Consider the following 18,197-nt stretch of genomic DNA (forward strand, 5'->3'; position numbering starts at 1 on the left):
CCGCACAGCCCACTTTCACTATTAGGAACATTCTTTGGCACATTGGTGTGGAAGATTAAATATTTGTAGTCTTTGAGAACAATGAGTGACTGAACATAGGAAGCCGGTGAGATGGGCCACCTCTGTTCTTAAGGACAAGTAAATAAGCAGCGGCTTTTGAAAACAAGCCCTTTGTCTTGAGGGCTTTGTTGCCGGAGGTCTCTAGGCAAAGAGGGAATTTGAAGGCGGCTTCCTCAGGGGCACAGGCTGAGAGGTCCCAGCTGTGGGTGTTCGAATGCACCCGCTCCAAATCTCTATGGTTGTGCATCCAGGGTCTGTGTGTCCTCCACAACGTAGTCCTGTCTTCTTAGAGTAGGAGTCCCCAACACAAGGTCGTGGGCACCACTGAAACTTTTGCCTGGTGGCCACTAAGTGTTCTTCGAAAGTGGGCAGAGCCAGGAAAGGTTTTTGCTCCAGCAAGGCTTCTGATTGGCCACTGGAGATTTGATTGGCGCTACAGTTTTTCAAAAACATCGCTTTGGCCGAGGCTGCCACCACAGCACGAGGATCTTCTATGCGTGACTGAAGATAAGCCCGGGCAGCCATTTTGTGGCAGTCTCCACCTCCCGTGGCAGCCATTTTGTGCCTGGCTCTCTCCTGCAGCAGCCATTTTGTGCCTGTGCCCACCACACTGCGTCAGAATCCCAAAAGTACCCACAGGCTCAAAAAGGGTGGGGTGGGCCTGTCCCTGGGCTCTTTAGAGGAAGCCGTGAGAGGAAATACAGGAGAACTAATTGCATGGCAGCCAGACATCATAGAATCATAGAGTGGGAAGGGACCTCCAGGGTCATCTAGTCCAACCCCCTGCACAATGTAGGAAACTCACAAATACCTACCACAAAATTCACAGGATCTTCATTTCTGTCAGATGGCCATCTAGCCTCTGTTGAAAAACCTCCAAGGAAGGAGAGCCCACCACCTCCCGAGGAAGCCTGTTCCACTGAGGAATTGCTCTAACCGTCAGGAAGTTCTTCCTAATGTTGAGCTGGAAACTCTTTTGATTTAATTTCAACCCATTGGTTCTGGTCCTACCTTCTGGTCACAGAAAACAATTCCACACCATCCTCTAGATGACAGCCCTTCAAGTACTTGAAGATGGTGATCCTATCACCTCTCAGCCACCTCCTCTCCAGGCTAAACATCCCCAGCTCCTTCAACCTTTCCTCATAGGACTTGATCTCCAGACCCCTCACCATCTTCGTCGCCCTCCTCTGGACCCGTTCCAGCTTGTCTAGATCCTTCTTAAAATGTGGTGCCCAAAACTGAACACCAGACTCCCCGCGAGGTCTTCCCAGAGCAGAGCGTGTATTTTCTGCTCTTACAGTTGTAAGAGGTGTGGCCTGCTCTTACAGCGAAAGATGAAGGGACTTGCTGATGCTGTGAGAGAAAGCGCTGTCCTGGCTGTGTCTCTGACCCCCCTTTTTTATTTCTAGGTTGCTTTATCAACGTTTGCTGTTTATGTGACGATCTCTGACAAGAACGTCTTGGATGCCCAGAAAGCATTTGTGTCCCTGGCCCTGTTTAACATCCTCCGGTTTCCTCTGAACATCCTGCCGATGGTTATCAGCAGCATGGTCCAAGTAAGAATTTGGAGGGCTGGTGCCCCAGGGCTCTGGGTGCTGCTTCGTGTGCCCCCTTTGGAAATAATTGTTCTTCAGAAGCCTCTTTGTGTCACTTGCAGTGCGCCCTCGAGGTCACTTGGTGTGGCCCTCGGGGATTGCTGGGCCGAACCGAACCGTGTGGCAGCCTCCCTGGGGCCTGGCTGGCCAGCAAGGATCGTGGGGCCCAGCCGCGCTGTGCAGCAGCCTCCCCAGGCCAGGCAGGGATCACAGGGCCCAGATGTACTGTGCAGCAGCCTCCCTAGGGCCTGGCTGGGCGGCCAGAATTGCTGCAGGGCCTGGAAAAGTTACTGTCCCCGTTCAGTTTGCGCTTGATTATCCCAGAAGGTGTGGCCTAATATGCTAATATTAGGGGATGTGGTCTAATATGCTACTGAGTTCCTACTGGGCTTTTTCTACAAAACCCTGGACCTCTGCATTTGCCTAGGGCAGCAGACCGGGTGTGTGCGTGTGCCAGCCAGATTGGGCTCTCCCCACATGGCTTCAAATAGAAAAACAATTATTTGCATTAATTTTGCTGGCCTGAATCATTCTCCCATGGTGGAGCACTGTTTTTTCAGCTGATAATTTTTTATGGCCCGCGAATGATGTTATAAATATCCATACGGCCCTTGGCAGAAAAAAGGTTCCCCTCCCCTGCTCTAATCTGTGGAGTCTTGTGAGCAAAAATTCTGCTTTGAGAGCTGCTATCATCATCATCGTTATCATCACGTTCAGTTTCTATCCCACCCTCTCCGCAAGCGGGCTCAGGGCGGCTAACAATCAGTTCTATAGTACAATTTCAGTCAGTCAAAAATGTATTGTATATAGCCATTGGCTGTTACAATTTAGTACAATTGAAAACCAATAAAATACAATTTATCAAAGATTTCAAGTTTTCACGGCTGGCAACATCATTAGGGTTTGTAGACTCTTTGGGGCTCAAGTGCCGTGTTCTACTGGAGAAAGTTTTTCTTCCAGACGTTTCGTTCTCAGCTGCGGAGAACATCCTCAGTGGCGTTGCAGCCGGAGCAGGCGCTCTGACCTTCTTGGCTGCTGTGCATTGAGTGGGGCCAGGGCTGCTGGAGAGCTGCTATTTCTAGGCTGGAGGGGGTGTGGTGAGAGGGCAATGCACAGCAGCCAAGAAGGTCAGAGCGCCTGCTCCGGCTGCAACGCCACTGAGGATGTTCTCCGCAGCTGAGAACAAAACGTCTGGAAGGAAAACTTTCTCCAGTAGAACACGGCACTTGAGCCCAAAAGATTCTACAAACCCTAATAAAAATACAATTTGAAACATTTTGTGGTGCTGTACAGCTTTGGTATGGCGGGATCTTTCTTTTTGCTGTTAGTGATCCTACAATGTTCGTAGCTCCTCAGCGGTGTAAGGTGGCAGTTCTCTCCCGGTTAGATGTTGAAGGCCTGTCGGAACAATTCAGGCCCTGCGGAATTGAGAAAGATCCCGCAGGGCCCTTATGGCCTCCGGGAGGGCATTCCACATTTCTGGTGCTGCCACTGAGAAGGCCCTAGCCTGTGTAGAGCACAATCTGGCTGTGGTCCAGGGATGGACAATAGGTTTTGTGTCCCTGAACGCAGTGCTCTCTGGGGAACATGTGGGGAAAGGCGGTGCCGTAGATAGGCAGGCCCCTGATCATAAAGGGCTTTAAAGGTCAAAACCAACATCTTGAAACGGACTCAGAACACAATAGGCAGCCAGTGCAGCTCTTTCAGCACTGGCTGAATGTGCTTCCATCTAGGTTTTGAGCCAGCAATTTGGCAGCTGTATAAATTAGTGTGCTCTGGGGCCATTCTTCCTGAGCCAAGACAAAAATGTGTGAACCAGAGGGTAAAAAACTGTGAGCTAGCTCACACCTACTCAGCTGAGAGGGAACACTGCTTGCATGCGTTCCTTGAAAGTGGCGCACCACTGTTAGTGAGGTTGCCAGCTCTGGGTTGGGAAATGCCTGGAGACATTAGGGGCGGAGCATGAGGAAGGTGGAGTTTGGGGAGGGGCAGGACCTCATTGGAGTCGCATGCAAGACGACCCCAGCCATAGAAGGATCCAGGGCCTGGTCGCGTCCGTCTTTCTACTGAAGGGGAGTATTAGCGGCTGTCCAAGCTTGTATTGATCACAGGGAATTTGAGATCAGGCAGCATTCCTACAAATGTTTTATTTTTATTTTTTATGTCTGGCTTGCAGTCTTTATCAATACTCCACTTCCCCTCAAAGTATTTGACAAGGCACCAGGGCTTCGCCTGTCACTCACCTGTAGTCCCCGAGAGTTTTGGAAGGGAATGCTATTGGGCATCTTCACTTTTTAAAAATGGGAGTGGTACATTAACAATCTTGTTGTTTGTACGTCTAGGCCAGTGTCTCTCTCAAGCGTCTCCGAGTATTTCTGTCACACGAAGAGTTAGATCCGGACAGCATTATCAGAGGCTCTGTCAAAGACTGTAAGTTTGCTTCTTTATTTGTTTCAAAAGCGTTTCCATACCACCTTTCCGCCTGACCAGGGTTCTCAAGGTGGCACACACAAAAACATTCCAGCGTTTGCATGATTAAAAAATATTTAAAATTACAAAGTAACTCAATAAAAACACACATAAGGAACATCAGAACAAGGGAGAAGGGCCAGTAACACTTCCGGGGTGATGCCAAATGAAACAAAAAAGTCTTCACCTGCTGGCAGACGTTCTGGGGGGGAAGTTCTTTTCCTGCTCCCCAGCCAAGACTCAGGGAGGGATGGTGGCTCAGTGGTAGAGCATCTGCTCAGTAAGCAGAAGGTCCCAGGTTCAATCCCCGGCATCTCCAACTTAAAAGGGTCAGGCAAGTAGGCGTGAAAAACCTCAGCTTGAGACCCTGGAGAGCCGCTGCCAGTCTGAGCAGACAATACTGACTTTGATGGACCGAGGGTCTGATTCAGTAGAAGGCAGCTTCATAGGTTCTGTTATTAAGGGAGGGATGGTGGCTCAGTGGTAGAGCATCTGCTTGGGAAGCAGAAGGTCTCAGGTTCAATCCCCAGCATCTCCAACTAAGAAGGGTCCAGGCAAGTAGGCGTGAAAAACCTCAGCTTGAGACCCTGGAGAGCCGCTGCCAGTCTGACTAGACAATACTGACTTTGATGGACCCAGGGTCTGATTCAGTATAAGGCAGCTTCATATGTTCAGAATTCTAGACAAAATTTCAAAGGGAGGGACGGTGGCTCAGTGGCAGAGCATCTGCTTGGGAAGCAGAAGGTCCCAGGTTCAATCCCCGGCATTTCCAACTAAACAGGGTCCAGGCAAGTAGGCGTGAAAAACCTCAGCTTGAGACCCTGGAGAGCTGCTGCCAGTCTGAGTAGACAATACTGTCTTTTATGGACCAAGGGGGGTCTGATTCAGTAGAAGGCAGCTTCATATGTCCATATGTCAAAATTTTCAGACTTCAAGATGGCTTCTCAGGCACCTTCCAAGGGGTGCATATTTAACCATTACCTAACCCAAACGGTTGCAAATAGTTTGCATCTTAACACACGAGAGAGGTTTTAGCCTTCTGTTGATGACAATGCGATCTAGTTTGCACAGAGACGCAGGTGGGACTGTGGTACCCGTGGGGGGTTGCTCTCTCCCCCTAGCCCTCATCCCTTCTGTGTCTGCAGGCTCTTTCTTTGGAGAGCTCATTGCAGCCACAGGTCTGCTAGGCTTTCCCCGGTTATGCCAGTTACAATTAGAGGAAGGAGGCTGTGTGTCTCTGCATGTGAGCGTGCACAGCTGTGGGTTCCCATAAGCGTAGTGGGGTTATGGCTTGCTTGGGCCCAAACCTGTTGTGTTCCTCACAAGGCAAATGTGAGAAGAGAGGCAGTTGGTGGGGGGAATCAACTCTTCCTGTTTTAAAGTAGGAACACTGAATTTAGTGTTGTGTTTCATTCCCTTTTGTGACCTGCAAGCTGACGGCAGCAGTATCGTTGTGAAGAGTGCCACCTTCGGTTGGTCAAGAAGCGATCCTCCTGTTTTGAACAAGTAAGTGCTGTGTGTGTGTCTGTTTTTCTTCATTCACTCTTGATTGTGGTCCCAAGTAAAATTTTTATCATTGCCTGCCATCCTTCCAACACCGGCCGTTCCTTTGAGAGCCATATGTTCATTGGCTGTTTTATGTCATACAGTTATTTGATATCCTGCCTGTGGGTTATGATGGGGAGAGACGTCCAGGAATCGTGAAGCTGCGGAGGAAAGAGTTTTCCCCTTCTTTTCCCAGGGGGAAAAAAATATCAAAACATTTTTGGGGAAATTGAAACATATGCAATAATTAGCTTTCCTTTCAAACCTAAACCTATTTTGTTCCTTTTGCAATATTTATAACCTAAAGCATAAAATTATATTACTTAGCACATCTATGGAATTTAGAGGTAATAATTTCCTTAAGTTTTCTATGGGCAGAATTGCAAATATATCCAATACTAAAGCAAGAGAGGGAGTTGCAGATTCCTGCACTGTGTGTTATCGTAGCTCGTTTCAGTCATTCCAAAAGAAAAAAAAATCATGGAACATTGATCATTTCTGCCTAAAACTTATTGATAAAATTTGAATTTTTAAAAAAATCCCCCAACTTTCAAGCTATTTATTTTGAATGGACTATTATCCTTTAAAGCATTTCACTCCTTTCAAAGAAAAAATATTTAATAGAAATTTTCCCTTCAGCGTTCTCCCCCAAATTTCTCAATTTTCCCACTGTAAAAAAAGTCCTGCTTGGGGAGGGGGGGGGCTGATTTTTTGGGGGCCTTCAACGTCTCAAGTGAAGGGTGAGTTTTGTGCCTAGCTTATTTTCTGCTAAGGAAGAGAAAAGGAATTTGGTGTGTTAGGATGCAGATACAAACATGAACCAATAATAACAGGAAAAACCAATGGACGTAGTGCTAAATAATAAGTAGTAAAATTGATATACATCTTGGACCTTCTGCAGATTATAAATTAGGTATTTGTGGGTTTATTGTATATTTTGTTTTTAAATCTATGTTATTTTTACCTGTTGTTAGCCGCCCTGAGCCCGTTAGGGGAGGGCGGGATATAAATGTGATAAAATAAATATAAATAAATAAACTGTGTGGGGGGGGTGAGTGGAATTCCTGTCACAGAAGCGATATCTGTGTGTCAGATTCATTTTGGTTGAAGAGATCCTATGAATACCCTCGAGTGGATTTTTCTTGGATGTGCTCTTGAACAAGTGTGTGGAAATCAGAATCAAGCCGGTTGGTGGTCAGAGCAAACGATTTCCCTCCATCTTTAACTCTTGCGTTCCAGCATTAATTTCGCCATCCCGGAAAGCCGCTTGGTGGCCGTCGTCGGCCAGGTTGGCTGTGGCAAGTCCTCTCTGCTGTCCGCGCTGCTGGGAGAAATGGAGAAGAGGGACGGGTCGGTGTCGGTCAAGGTAGGGTCGAGGAAGCGGCTTCCATGCTCCCATAAAAGGCTCTTCTGAAAGCGAGGGATGTGTTGAGAGGAGTCAACCAGCCCAAAGTCAGCCTCATCGGGGGGTTGTTAGAGGCATGCCCAGGCCAGAAAGCACATTTTTAAATCCACTCACGCGCATCTTCCAAAGCCCCGGTTTGCTGTTGGTCTCAGGGTCACCCTGGACAGTTAGGAAAGGATTTTCTTTGGACCCCAGAAGGGCTCCAGCTTCCACCTTAGCACGGGGTTTGGCTCAATAGCTTGAGCTGTCTACATAACCTTGCCAGTCTATTTGATTCTCAGTTCTGGTACAGTATTTTATTAATCTATACCCCCCTGCATGCTCTTTCTCCCAGTGGGGACCCGGAGTGGCTTACGAAATCATTCCCTCCTCCATTTTATCCTCACAACAATCCTGAGAAGGAGGTTATTATTATTAGTAGTAGTAGCAGTAATGGTATTAGTATTAGTATTGTTGTTGTTATTATTTTATTAAATGTACAGGCTGCCTCTCCTGAAGAGCTCAGGGTGGTGTACCTCACCTGTCAAAACATAGAATAAACAAAAAGATAAAATAAATAGAATTAATAAAATTCCTCTCCCTCCATCAGGCAAATCATAGAGTGGGCCCTGGCAGAATCTGAATAAAAGGCTGTTAGTTAGGCTGAGAGCGTGTGACTGGCCCAAGGTCACCCAAAAAACTCCCCTGGCAGAGTGGGGATTCGAACTTGGGTCTCCCAGGTGCTAGACCGACACTTCAACTACTGTGCCGTGCTGGCTGGCATCAGACCGAAGGCCTCTTGTTTGCTCTCTCTTTGTGGCCCCTGGATGGTCTTTATATGTCTGAGGTTTAATAATCTGGGATGGTTTTGCCTTAAGATGTGTGAGCAGACAGACTGCATGAGCAGGAACTGACTTGGGGAAAGCAGATAAGAGATTCTTCTTTCTGGGGCAGGCACCTTGTTCTTATGCCAGGGCCGTGTTTATTCGTTGTGTTTGTTTGACTTATTGGAAATATTCTCCAGTCGCTCTCTGTCTCCTGTCTCCGCAGGGCTCTGTGGCCTACGTCCCTCAGCAAGCTTGGATCCAGAACGCCACGCTGAAGGAAAACATCGTCTTCGGAAGGGACGTGAAGGAGAGCCACTACAAGCGGGTGGTGGAGGCCTGCGCCCTCGTGCCCGACTTGGAGGTCCTCCCTTCAGGAGACAAGACAGAAATTGGAGAAAAGGTATGGAAACACCACTGCCATTGTGGCCGCATCACATCCTGTTCCTCGCTCCTGTGAGATCCGCTCCCCAAGCTCCAATCCACACGGTGTTGTGTGCACAAAAGCCGCCCAGCATGAGGGAGTTTCTCCCGGGCCTGTATAGCCTCTTTTCTCCATGCTTCAAATCTCAGCCGCTTCCACATGCAACTCTGCCTGCACCCCATGATACTTGGAGTCGGGAAGTGCCTTTGGGCTGCATTGTAGTTCTTTTTCTTTCCCTTTCTCATGAACCTGCTTATATCTGTAGGCCTCATCTGGCCAGGAGAATCTGAGTCTTTCCTTTAAAGAACTGTGAGTGTTGATTGCCATCTTGCACCCTCTTTTGCCTTCTCTTCCTCAGGGTGTGAATCTCTCTGGGGGCCAGAAGCAGCGTGTCAGCTTGGCCCGAGCGGTCTACTGCAACGCCGACGTCTACCTGCTGGACGATCCCTTGTCGGCTGTTGATGCTCATGTCGGAAAACACATCTTTGAGCAAGTCATCGGGCCCAAGGGAATCCTGAAAAACAAGGTATGTGTGGACTGAGGAGGGTGGAATTCAGTTTCTTAACGTTCTTTCTGAAGGCCAAGGGATCTTCTGACCTGTTGTCTTCTGCACATGATAAGCTGGGCCTTCCTGTAGCTATGCTGCCAGGATAAGATAAGATAAGATAATTTTATTTGTATCCCGCCCTCCCCGCCGGAGCAGGCTCAGGGCGGCTAACAGCATTATATAAAAACAAGGTTACATCCAACATTTTAGATTCTAATGAGTTTAATACTTGTGTTGAGAAAGAGGGCATGAGAATCTTACTCAAATGGTCTTTCTCCAAGACCATATAAGAACCTCAGAAGAGCCCTGCTGGGTCAGACCAGGGAGGGTCCATCTAGTCCAGCCTCCCGTCTCACACAGGGGCCAACCAGTTCCTCTGGAGGGGCAACATGAGGGCAGAGAGGCCAAGGCCTTCCCCTGAGAAGAGCATCAGAAGAGCCCTGCTGGGTCAGACCACTGAGGGTCCATCTAGTCCAGCCTCCTGCCTCACACAGAGGCCAGCCAGTTCCTCTGGAGGGCCCACAACAGGGCAGAGAGACTTAGGTCTTCCCCCGAGAAGAACATCAGAAAAGCCCTGCTAGGTCAGACCAGGGAGGGTCCATCTAGTCCAGCCTCCTGTCTCATACAGTGGCCAACCAGTTCCTCTGGAGGGCCAACATGAGGGCAGAGAGGCCAAGGCCTTCCCCTGAGAAGAGCATCAGAAGAGCCCTGCTGGGTCAGACCACTGAGGGTCCATCTAGTCCAGCCTCCTGCCTCACACAGAGGCCAGCCAGTTCCTCTGGAGGGCCCACAACAGGGCAGAGAGACTGAGGCCTTCCCCTGAGAAGAGCATCAGAAGATCCCTGCTGGGTCAGACCAGTGGTGGTCCATCATCGTGTCTCACACAGGGGCCAACCAGTTCCTCTGGAGGGCCAACAACAGGGCAGAGAGGCTGAGGCCTTCCCCCAATAAGAACATCAGCTATGAGAAGTGTCTGTCGAATGCTGTTTCCCATTTCTTTCTCCATACATTTAAAAGGCCACGTTCTGCACATGGAATGTCTTGAAGTAGGACTCAGAAAGCCACGTTCTCCATAGTTCATCATGCTGAGGATCAACTGCACATTTCTAGACTCCCCCCCCCCCCCCAGTGCTGCCTACAGAGGGGCTTAACCGCTTCTTCTTCTTTCTCTCTGCACGTAGACTCGGGTTTTGGTAACCCACGGAGTGAGTTACCTGCCTCTGATGGACCTGATTATAGTGATGACAGAGGGAAAGATCTCAGAGATGGGATCGTACCAGGAGCTTCTCGAGCAAGACATGGCCTTTGCAGAGTTCCTGCGCACCTATGCCAGTGGCGAGCAGAACGTGGCGGACGGGAGTAAGTCTAGCCATGTGGAAGTCTTTCTCTCCCCCCACCCCCTGGCATGGCGTTCCTGAGGGCTGGCAGGTGTTGAAGGCATTTTTATTTTGGGAAGGCAATGGCAGGTAGACCTTTTCCCCAGAAGGAAAAACAGCTCACTCTCTTTAAGGGGTTGGAGAAATAGTTTATCTCTTCTGTTTCCTAAACTTCCATTGCAGCCCCTTAGAATCATAGAGTTGGATGAAACCTCCAGGGTCATCTAGTCCAACCCCCTGCACAATGCACACAAACACCTCCCCCTCAATTCACAGGATCTTAATTGCTGTCAGATGGCCATCTAGCCTCTGTTGAAAAACCTCCAAGGAAGTAGAGCCCACCACCACTGAGGAACTGCTCTAAACTCACAAACACCTCCCCCTAAATTCACAGGATCTGCATTGGTTTCAGATGGCCATCCAGCCTCTGTTTAAAAAGCTCCAAGGAAGGAGAGCCCACCACCTCCCGAGGAAGTCTGTTCCACTGAGGAACTGCTCTAAACTCACAAATCCCTCCCCCTAAATTCACAGGATCTTCATTGCTGTCAGATGGCCATCTAGCCTTTGTTGAAAAACCTCCAAGGAAGGAGAGCCCACCAACCTCCCAAGGAAGCCTGTTCCACTGATGAACTGCTCTATCAGAATCATAGTCAGAAGGGACCTCCAGGGTCATCTAGTTCAACCCCCTGCACAATGCAGGAAACTCACAAACACCTCCCCCTAAATTCACAGGATCTTCATTGCTGTCAGATGGCCATCCAGCCTCTGTTTAGAAACCTCCAAGGAAGAAGAGCCCACCACCTCCCAAGGAGGAAGCCTGTTCCACTGAGGAACCGCTCTAAACTCACAAACACCTCCCCCTAAATTCACAGGATCCTCATTACTGTCAGATGGCCATCTAGCCTCTGTTGAAAAACCTCCAAGGAAGGAGAGCCCACCACCTCCCAAGGAGGAAGCCTGTTCCACTGAGGAACCGCTCTAAACTCACAAACACCTCCCCCTAAATTCACAGGATCCTCATTGCTGTCAGATGGCCATCTAGCCTCTGTTGAAAAACTTCCAAGGAAGGAGAGCCCACCACTTCCCAAGGAGGAAGCCTGTTCCACTGAGGAACCGCTCTAAACTCACAAACACCTCCCCCTAAATTCACAGGATCCTCATTGCTGTCAGATGGCCATCTAGCCTCTGTTGAAAAACCTCCAAGGAAGGGACTTCCTGTTTGGCTGGAAGACAGTCTGCAGCTCCCTAACAGAGGGGGATTTTATTGTCACTGTTCAGGGTATTAAAGACCCCTGATAAGGTCTATGCTCATTAACCCTAGGCAAGGGTTAACCCAAGACGACTTATCTTCCTTTAATGCTGTTGATATCGAACTGGAGCAGTCAGAGAGCTGACTCCTTCATTTCTTGATGTCCGGCAATGGAATGTCAACCATCGTCTGCAGTGACTCTAAAGTGACTTCGGTCACTTAAGGCTGTCGGAATCCAAGCACGCTAGAAGGACTGATTTTAATTGCAAGAAAATAGCAGCCGGGGGAGTTGAGAACATCTAAAAGGTAGACTCATCATTCTTATCTTCACTCTGAGAGACTTTGAATATAGTTTAAACACTGAGTGGATTAATAACAGACGAAGGCAAAGCATAATTGAATGAAAAAAAAACTTTTACCTTGTTAAGCTGAGCTCTGTGGCTTTGGATGTGAACAACAGCAAAAAAAAAAAAAAAACCTTTCAAGATAAGAGTGAAAGTTGGCAATGGGAGGTTGGTGACGCAGAAGAAAGAAAAGAGAGTTGCCGTGTATATATGCCCATAAACTGCAGAACCTAGAATGAACTGAGCTGAGTGGGGGCACAGCAGGAAAAGAATTCAGCTTGGGAAAACTGAACGCCGTAAAAACAATTGCCTTCAAAGATATTTTGGAGAAAGGACATATTGTTGTGAATTTTTGTGGTTGCGGTTTCTTCATGCAGCTCAAAAAACTGCGAGACTAGACACGAGATCAGTCTAAGCTGTGACAGGAAGTGAAACTAAAAGGGGCTGGACAATAAATCAGAGCCTATAAGGACAACAAGAGCTGTGACATCCGACCTTTGAACTAGGAAGGAATTGAGTCCAAGACTCAGATCAAGAAAGACGAAGAGAGACCTCTCTAGGCTGGAACTGTACCATAGAGAAATAACGATTGCCATTTTAAAAGGGAGAAAAACTGTCAAAATTGTTAAAATTCAATATCTTTGCTCAGGAAGAAGGGAGAAAAACGAAACTAGTCTCATCTGAAAGAACTGGCTCTAAGCTATTGGATTGGATGCTAAATTTTATGTGGGGATTTTTTTAAGGTTTGGTGATTTTTTATATGTCAGTAGAAAGAACAACACGTGCAAGAGCCCAATCATTTGACAAGATGCAGGCTCAATTTGACGCTCTGGAGGCAAAAATGTTAAAAGCTATGGACAAATTGCATTTGGCAATAAAAAAAGATATTAAAAAAGAAGTTGGAGACCTTAAGAAGGAGATAGAGAATTTTAAGGAAGAGACTCAAAATAAAGTGAAAGAGGTAGAGATGAAAGTGGATACACAGGCCTCTGCCTTGCTAAAAATTCAAGAAAAGGTCATAATATACGACTGTAAGTTGCTGGAGTCACAAGTGCGTCTAAGAGGGGTACCTGAAAAAGAAGACACAGACTTAAAAGGCTATATGGTGGATATCATCACTGAGTACATAGAAGAAGACCCTGACAGATTTAAGAGTATGTTGGAGGGTGCCTACAGAGTCAACTCAGTTTATGCGAAAAATAAAGGTCTGCCAAGAGACATCGTCATAAGATTAAGATCAAAAGAAGTGGCAGAGAAAATTTTGAGGAAAGGGTACCAAAAAGCCTGGGCAATAGAAGGGAGCAGAGTTAAAATAATGAAAGAGCTACCAAGAGAAGTGATCAGCGATAGGAAAAAGTACAAGAAGCTAACCGATCAGTTGCGTGCAGAGGGCACAAGATATAGATGGATAATACCAGAGGGTCTTGGATTTGAACAAAATGGCAAAAGGATTACAATAAGAAGCGAACAAGAGATGCATAGCTTTTTTGAAGAAAATAAAGAACCAACATCATAATGGAGTACAAATTACTATCTTGGAATATAAATGGACTAAATTCACCACAGAAAAGAAGGAGAACATTTCATTGGATTAAAAAGCAAAAATGCAATATAATTTGTTTACAGGAAGTTCATATACAACGCAAGGACAGTAAATTTTTGTGGAATAGAAATTTGGGGTTGGAATTTTTTTCACTAGCAGAGCAAAAGAAAAGAGGGGTGGTTTTTTACATTAAAGAACAACTTGACCCAAAATTAATCTTTAAAGACAAAGAAGGAAGATACATTGCTGTTGAGGTGACGATAGAGGCGAAAAAAACGTTACTACTAGGACTCTATGCACCCAATGGAGCGAAAGACAAATTCTTTAAAGACATAAATAGACAAATGGACGAAGAGACTTATGACCAGGTATTGATGATGGGCGATTTTAATGGGACAATACAAAATAACCTTGACAGATCAAGTCCAAAGAAGAATGATAAAGAAGGGAAGCTGCCCAATTCTTTCTTTGAGTTGATTAAACAGGAAAATCTAGAAGACATTTGGAGAAAGTTCAACCCTGAGGTAAGAGACTATACATTTTTCTCAGCAAGGCATAATTCTTTTTCCAGAATTGACATGTTGTGGGGTTCCCAAGGCTTGGGCCTCATAACAAAAAAAATTGAGATTCTTCCAAAGGTTTGGGCGGACCATAATCCAATATGCTGGTCAACAAAATTGCAAAGAAAATCAAGAAGATGGAGAATTAATGAGGATTTACTACAAAATAAAGACACTGTATCATTCTTAGAAAAGGAGACTGCAGCATTCTTCCAAATAAATGAAACGGATGATATGGAATATCCAACAGTATGGGACACTTATAAAGCAGTAATGAGGGGTATATTAATTACATTGAATAATAAAGACAAAAGAGCAAGAGAAGAAAGGCTGTCAGCACTGCAAAATGAAATAGATAAAAAAGAAAAGGACTTAAAAAAAAGACCAGGGAAGAAAAAATTAATAAAAGAAATTACGATATTACAATCCCAAGTTAAACATTTGCTGAATAAAGAATTAGAATGGAATTTAAAAAATTTGAAACAGAAATCGTTTGAAAGTGCAAACAAACCTGGTAAATACCTGGCCTGGCAATTAAAAAAAAGGAAAGAAAATAAGACTATAAATAAAATCATGGCAAATGGGAAAACAGTAGTGGATCAAGAAGGAATTAAAAGAGAATTCTTTAAATACTATGCAAATTTATTCAAGGGTGTGAATGTAAGTAAAGAAAAAGTGGAAGAGTATCTACGAAACATTCAGGTGGCACCTTTGACGGAACATATGAAAAAGATATTAAATGACCCAATAGAGAAAATTGAAATAGAAGCAGCAATAAAAGCAATGCAAGAGGGTAAAGCTCCAGGGCCAGATGGATTCACGTCAAAATTTTACAAATCTCTCAAGGATGAATTAACACCCAAACTGTTGAAGTTGTTAAACACGATAAGAGAAGAAGGGAAAATCCCAAAGACCTGGAGGGAAGCTGTAGTCTCTCTGATTCCTAAGGAAGATAAAGATAGCACAAACGTAAAAAATTATAGACCAATCTCATTGTTGAATAATGACTATAAGATCTATACAAGAATTTTAGCAGAGCGACTGAAACAATACCTGACCAACTTTATAAACAAAGACCAAGCGGGATTTCTTCCTAAAAGACAAATAAGGGACAATGTAAGAGCTGTTATTAATGTTGTGGAATACTATGAAAAGCACCCGGAAAAAGAAGTGGCCTTATTTTTTGTTGACGCAGAGAAAGCCTTCGACAACTTAAATTGGGACTTTATGTTTGCGGTAATGGAAAAAATTAATTTAGGGGAACAATTTATAAAAATGACAAGAGCAATATATACAGATCAGCATGCAAAATTGTGTATAAATGCAGACCTTACCAAAGAATTGAAAGTGAGTAAAGGAACAAGGCAAGGATGCCCGCTATCACCATTGTTGTTTATAATGACTCTTGAAATTTTGTTACAACAAATTCAAAAAGATGAAAAAATAGAAGGTCTAAAAATTAGAAGATTCTCTTATAAATATAAAGCTTTTGCAGATGATATAGTGTTCATAATGGAGAATCCGGTTCAAGTGTCACCACTGCTGTTAGCTAAGATAAAAGAATACGGAGAACTAGCAGGATTATACATAAATAAGGAGAAATCGAAATTCCTCTGTAAAAACATGCAACCAAATAAAACAAACGAACTACAAAAGGTGACAGGTTGTGAAGTCACAACCAAAGTTAGGTACCTTGGAATAGAGATAACAATGAAGAACATTGATTTATACAAAAACAATTATGAAAAACTGTGGTGTAAGATGGACAAAGATTTGATGAAATGGAATAAACTCAACTTGTCCTTACTGGGCAGGATAGCTGCAATCAAAATGAATATTTTGCCAAGGATAATGTATTTGTTTCAAACCATCCCGATTGTAAAAGAAGCAAAACAATTCAACAAATGGCAAAAGAAAATCTCTGATTTCATTTGGGCCGGAAAGAAACCAAGGATAAAGATGAAGATCTTAACGGATGCCAAAGAGAGAGGAGGTTTTCAACTTCCCGATCTAAGACTATACCACGATGCAGTTTGTTTGACATGGATAAAAGATTGGATAATGCTGTTAGATAAAAAACCTTTGTGGTTAGAAGCTCACGGAAATAGATTCGGCTGGCATGCATACATGTACTATGGGAAGAATAAAATGGATGGTTTTTTCTCTCACCACTATGTCAGAAATACATTACTAAATACTTGGATAAAATACAAGAAATACGGGGACGAGAGAAAACCATTATGGATAGTGCCAGCAGAAGTAATAAAAATAACAGCTGATTCTGAAGAAAAAAGAGAAATGTCATATAACCAACTGCTTAAGATTCAAGGAGACAAAATTGAATTAAAAACCTCAGAAGAGCTAAATAACAATTATGATTGGTTTCAAATGCAACAAATTAAAAGTTTGATGGAAAATGACATAAAATCAGAGGGGATTAGACGAGAACAAACAGAACTGGAAAGAGTCCTGTTAGGTGACAATGAAAAATTGATATCAAAAGTATATAAGTTATTATTGAAATGGTCTACAGAAGAAGAAGTAGTAAAGTCTCAAATGGTCAAATGGGCAATTAATGTGAATAGAGAAATACAAATGGAAACATGGGAGCACCTCTGGAAGAACTCAATGAAGATATCAACTTGTCAAAGCATTAAGGAGAACTGTTTTAAAATGATGTATAGGTGGTATATGACTCCGAAAAAATTGGCTAAGATAAGTAAGAAAATGTCGGATAGATGTTGGAAATGTAAAAAACATGAAGGTTCTTTCTTCCATATGTGGTGGACATGTGAAAGAGCGAAAGAATTCTGGAAGATGATACAACAAGAAATCACCAAAATTTTGGGCTATGATTTTAAGAAAATTGCAGAGACGTTTTTACTTGGATTACAATTAGAAAAATACCCAAAAGAAGACAGGACTTTAATTTGGTACCTGTTATCAGCTGCTAGGACTTTGTACGCGCAGCTTTGGAAGCAAGAAAAAATACCAGAGAAATGGGAATGGACCATGAAAGTTTTATCATGGTGTGAAATGGACAAATTAACCAGAACACTAAGAGACTATGATTTAGAGATATTCAAAAGGGAGTGGAGAAAATTTAAAGGATATATGGAGAAAACTTGGAAAGTAAAGAAATATTGGACATTTTTTTAGTTGTAAGAATATATATACGGAACTTTGAGCAATCAGAAGTGCCTTTAGTATGGATTTGAACTTATAACCTCGGGGAAGTCAACATTGGAGGGAGGGGGGATGGAAATGTCATATGGGTCAATGTGAAAAAAAAGAAAAAATTAAGAAATAGATAAGCTTTGTAACCATATGCTACCAATAAATTGTTTAAAACTAAAAAAACCTCCAAGGAAGGAGAGCCCACCACCTCCCAAGGAGGAAGCCTGCTCCACTGAGGAACTGCTCTAAACTCACAAATCCCTCCCCCTAAATTCACAGGATCCTCATTGCTGTCAGATGGCCATCTAGCCTCTGCTTAAAAACCTCCAAAGAGGGAGAGCCCACCACCTCCTGAGGAGGAAGCCTGCTCCACTGAGGAACTGCTCTAAAGTCACAAATCCCTCCCCCTAAATTCACAGGATCCTCATTGCTGTCAGATGGCCATCTAGCCTCTGCTTAAAAACCTCCAAGGAAGGAGAGCCCACCACCTCCCAAGGAGGAAGCCTGCTCCACTGAGGAACTGCTCTAAACTCACAAATCCCTCCCCCTAAATTCACAGGATCCTCATTGCTGTCAGATGGCCATCTGGCCTCTGTTGAAAAACCTCCAAGGAAGGAGAGCCCACCACCTCCCCAGGAGGAAGCCTGTTCCACTGAGGAACTGCTCTAAACTCACAAATCCTTCCCCCTAAATTCACAGGATCCTCATTGCTGTCAGATGGCCATCTGGCCTCTGTTGAAAAACCTTCAAGGAAGGAGAGCCCACCACCTCCCGAGGAGGAAGCCTGTTCCACTGAGGAACTGCTCTAAACTCACAAATCCCTCCCCCTAAATTCACAGGATCCTCATTGCTGTCAGATGGCCGTCTAGCCTCTGTTTAACAACCTACAAGGAAGGAGAGCCCACCACCTCCCGAGGAGGAAGCCTGTTCCACTGAGGAACTGCTCTAAACTCACAAATCCCTCCCCCTAAATTCACAGGATCCTCATTGCTGTCAGATGGCCATCTAGCCTCTGTTGAAAAACCTCCAAGGAAGGAGAGCCCACCACCTCCCGAGGAGGAAGCCTGTTCCACTGAGGAACTGCTCTAAACTCACAA

At 44.8% G+C, this 18,197-nt stretch overlaps 1 protein-coding gene across 2 annotated transcripts in view; it reads left to right on the plus strand.

Annotated features, from left to right (window-relative positions):
* Nucleotides 1–5,546: 5,546 nt before the first annotated feature.
* The window catches only part of LOC132588132 (multidrug resistance-associated protein 1-like), a 43,673-nt gene continuing 31,022 nt past the window's right edge, over nt 5,547–18,197 (plus strand). For both annotated transcript variants that reach the window (XM_060260461.1, XM_060260462.1), the window contains exons 1-5: nt 5,547–5,633; nt 6,912–7,038; nt 8,107–8,283; nt 8,663–8,830; nt 10,033–10,210. In XM_060260461.1, the coding sequence (XP_060116444.1) occupies nt 7,006–7,038; nt 8,107–8,283; nt 8,663–8,830; nt 10,033–10,210 (556 nt within the window). In that variant the 5' untranslated portion in view covers nt 5,547–5,633; nt 6,912–7,005. The remainder of the gene's footprint in view (nt 5,634–6,911; nt 7,039–8,106; nt 8,284–8,662; nt 8,831–10,032; nt 10,211–18,197) is intronic.

Source organism: Heteronotia binoei, chromosome 20 (genome assembly GCF_032191835.1).
Source record: "Heteronotia binoei isolate CCM8104 ecotype False Entrance Well chromosome 20, APGP_CSIRO_Hbin_v1, whole genome shotgun sequence".
In the NCBI taxonomy this organism is placed as follows: domain Eukaryota; kingdom Metazoa; phylum Chordata; class Lepidosauria; order Squamata; family Gekkonidae; genus Heteronotia; species Heteronotia binoei.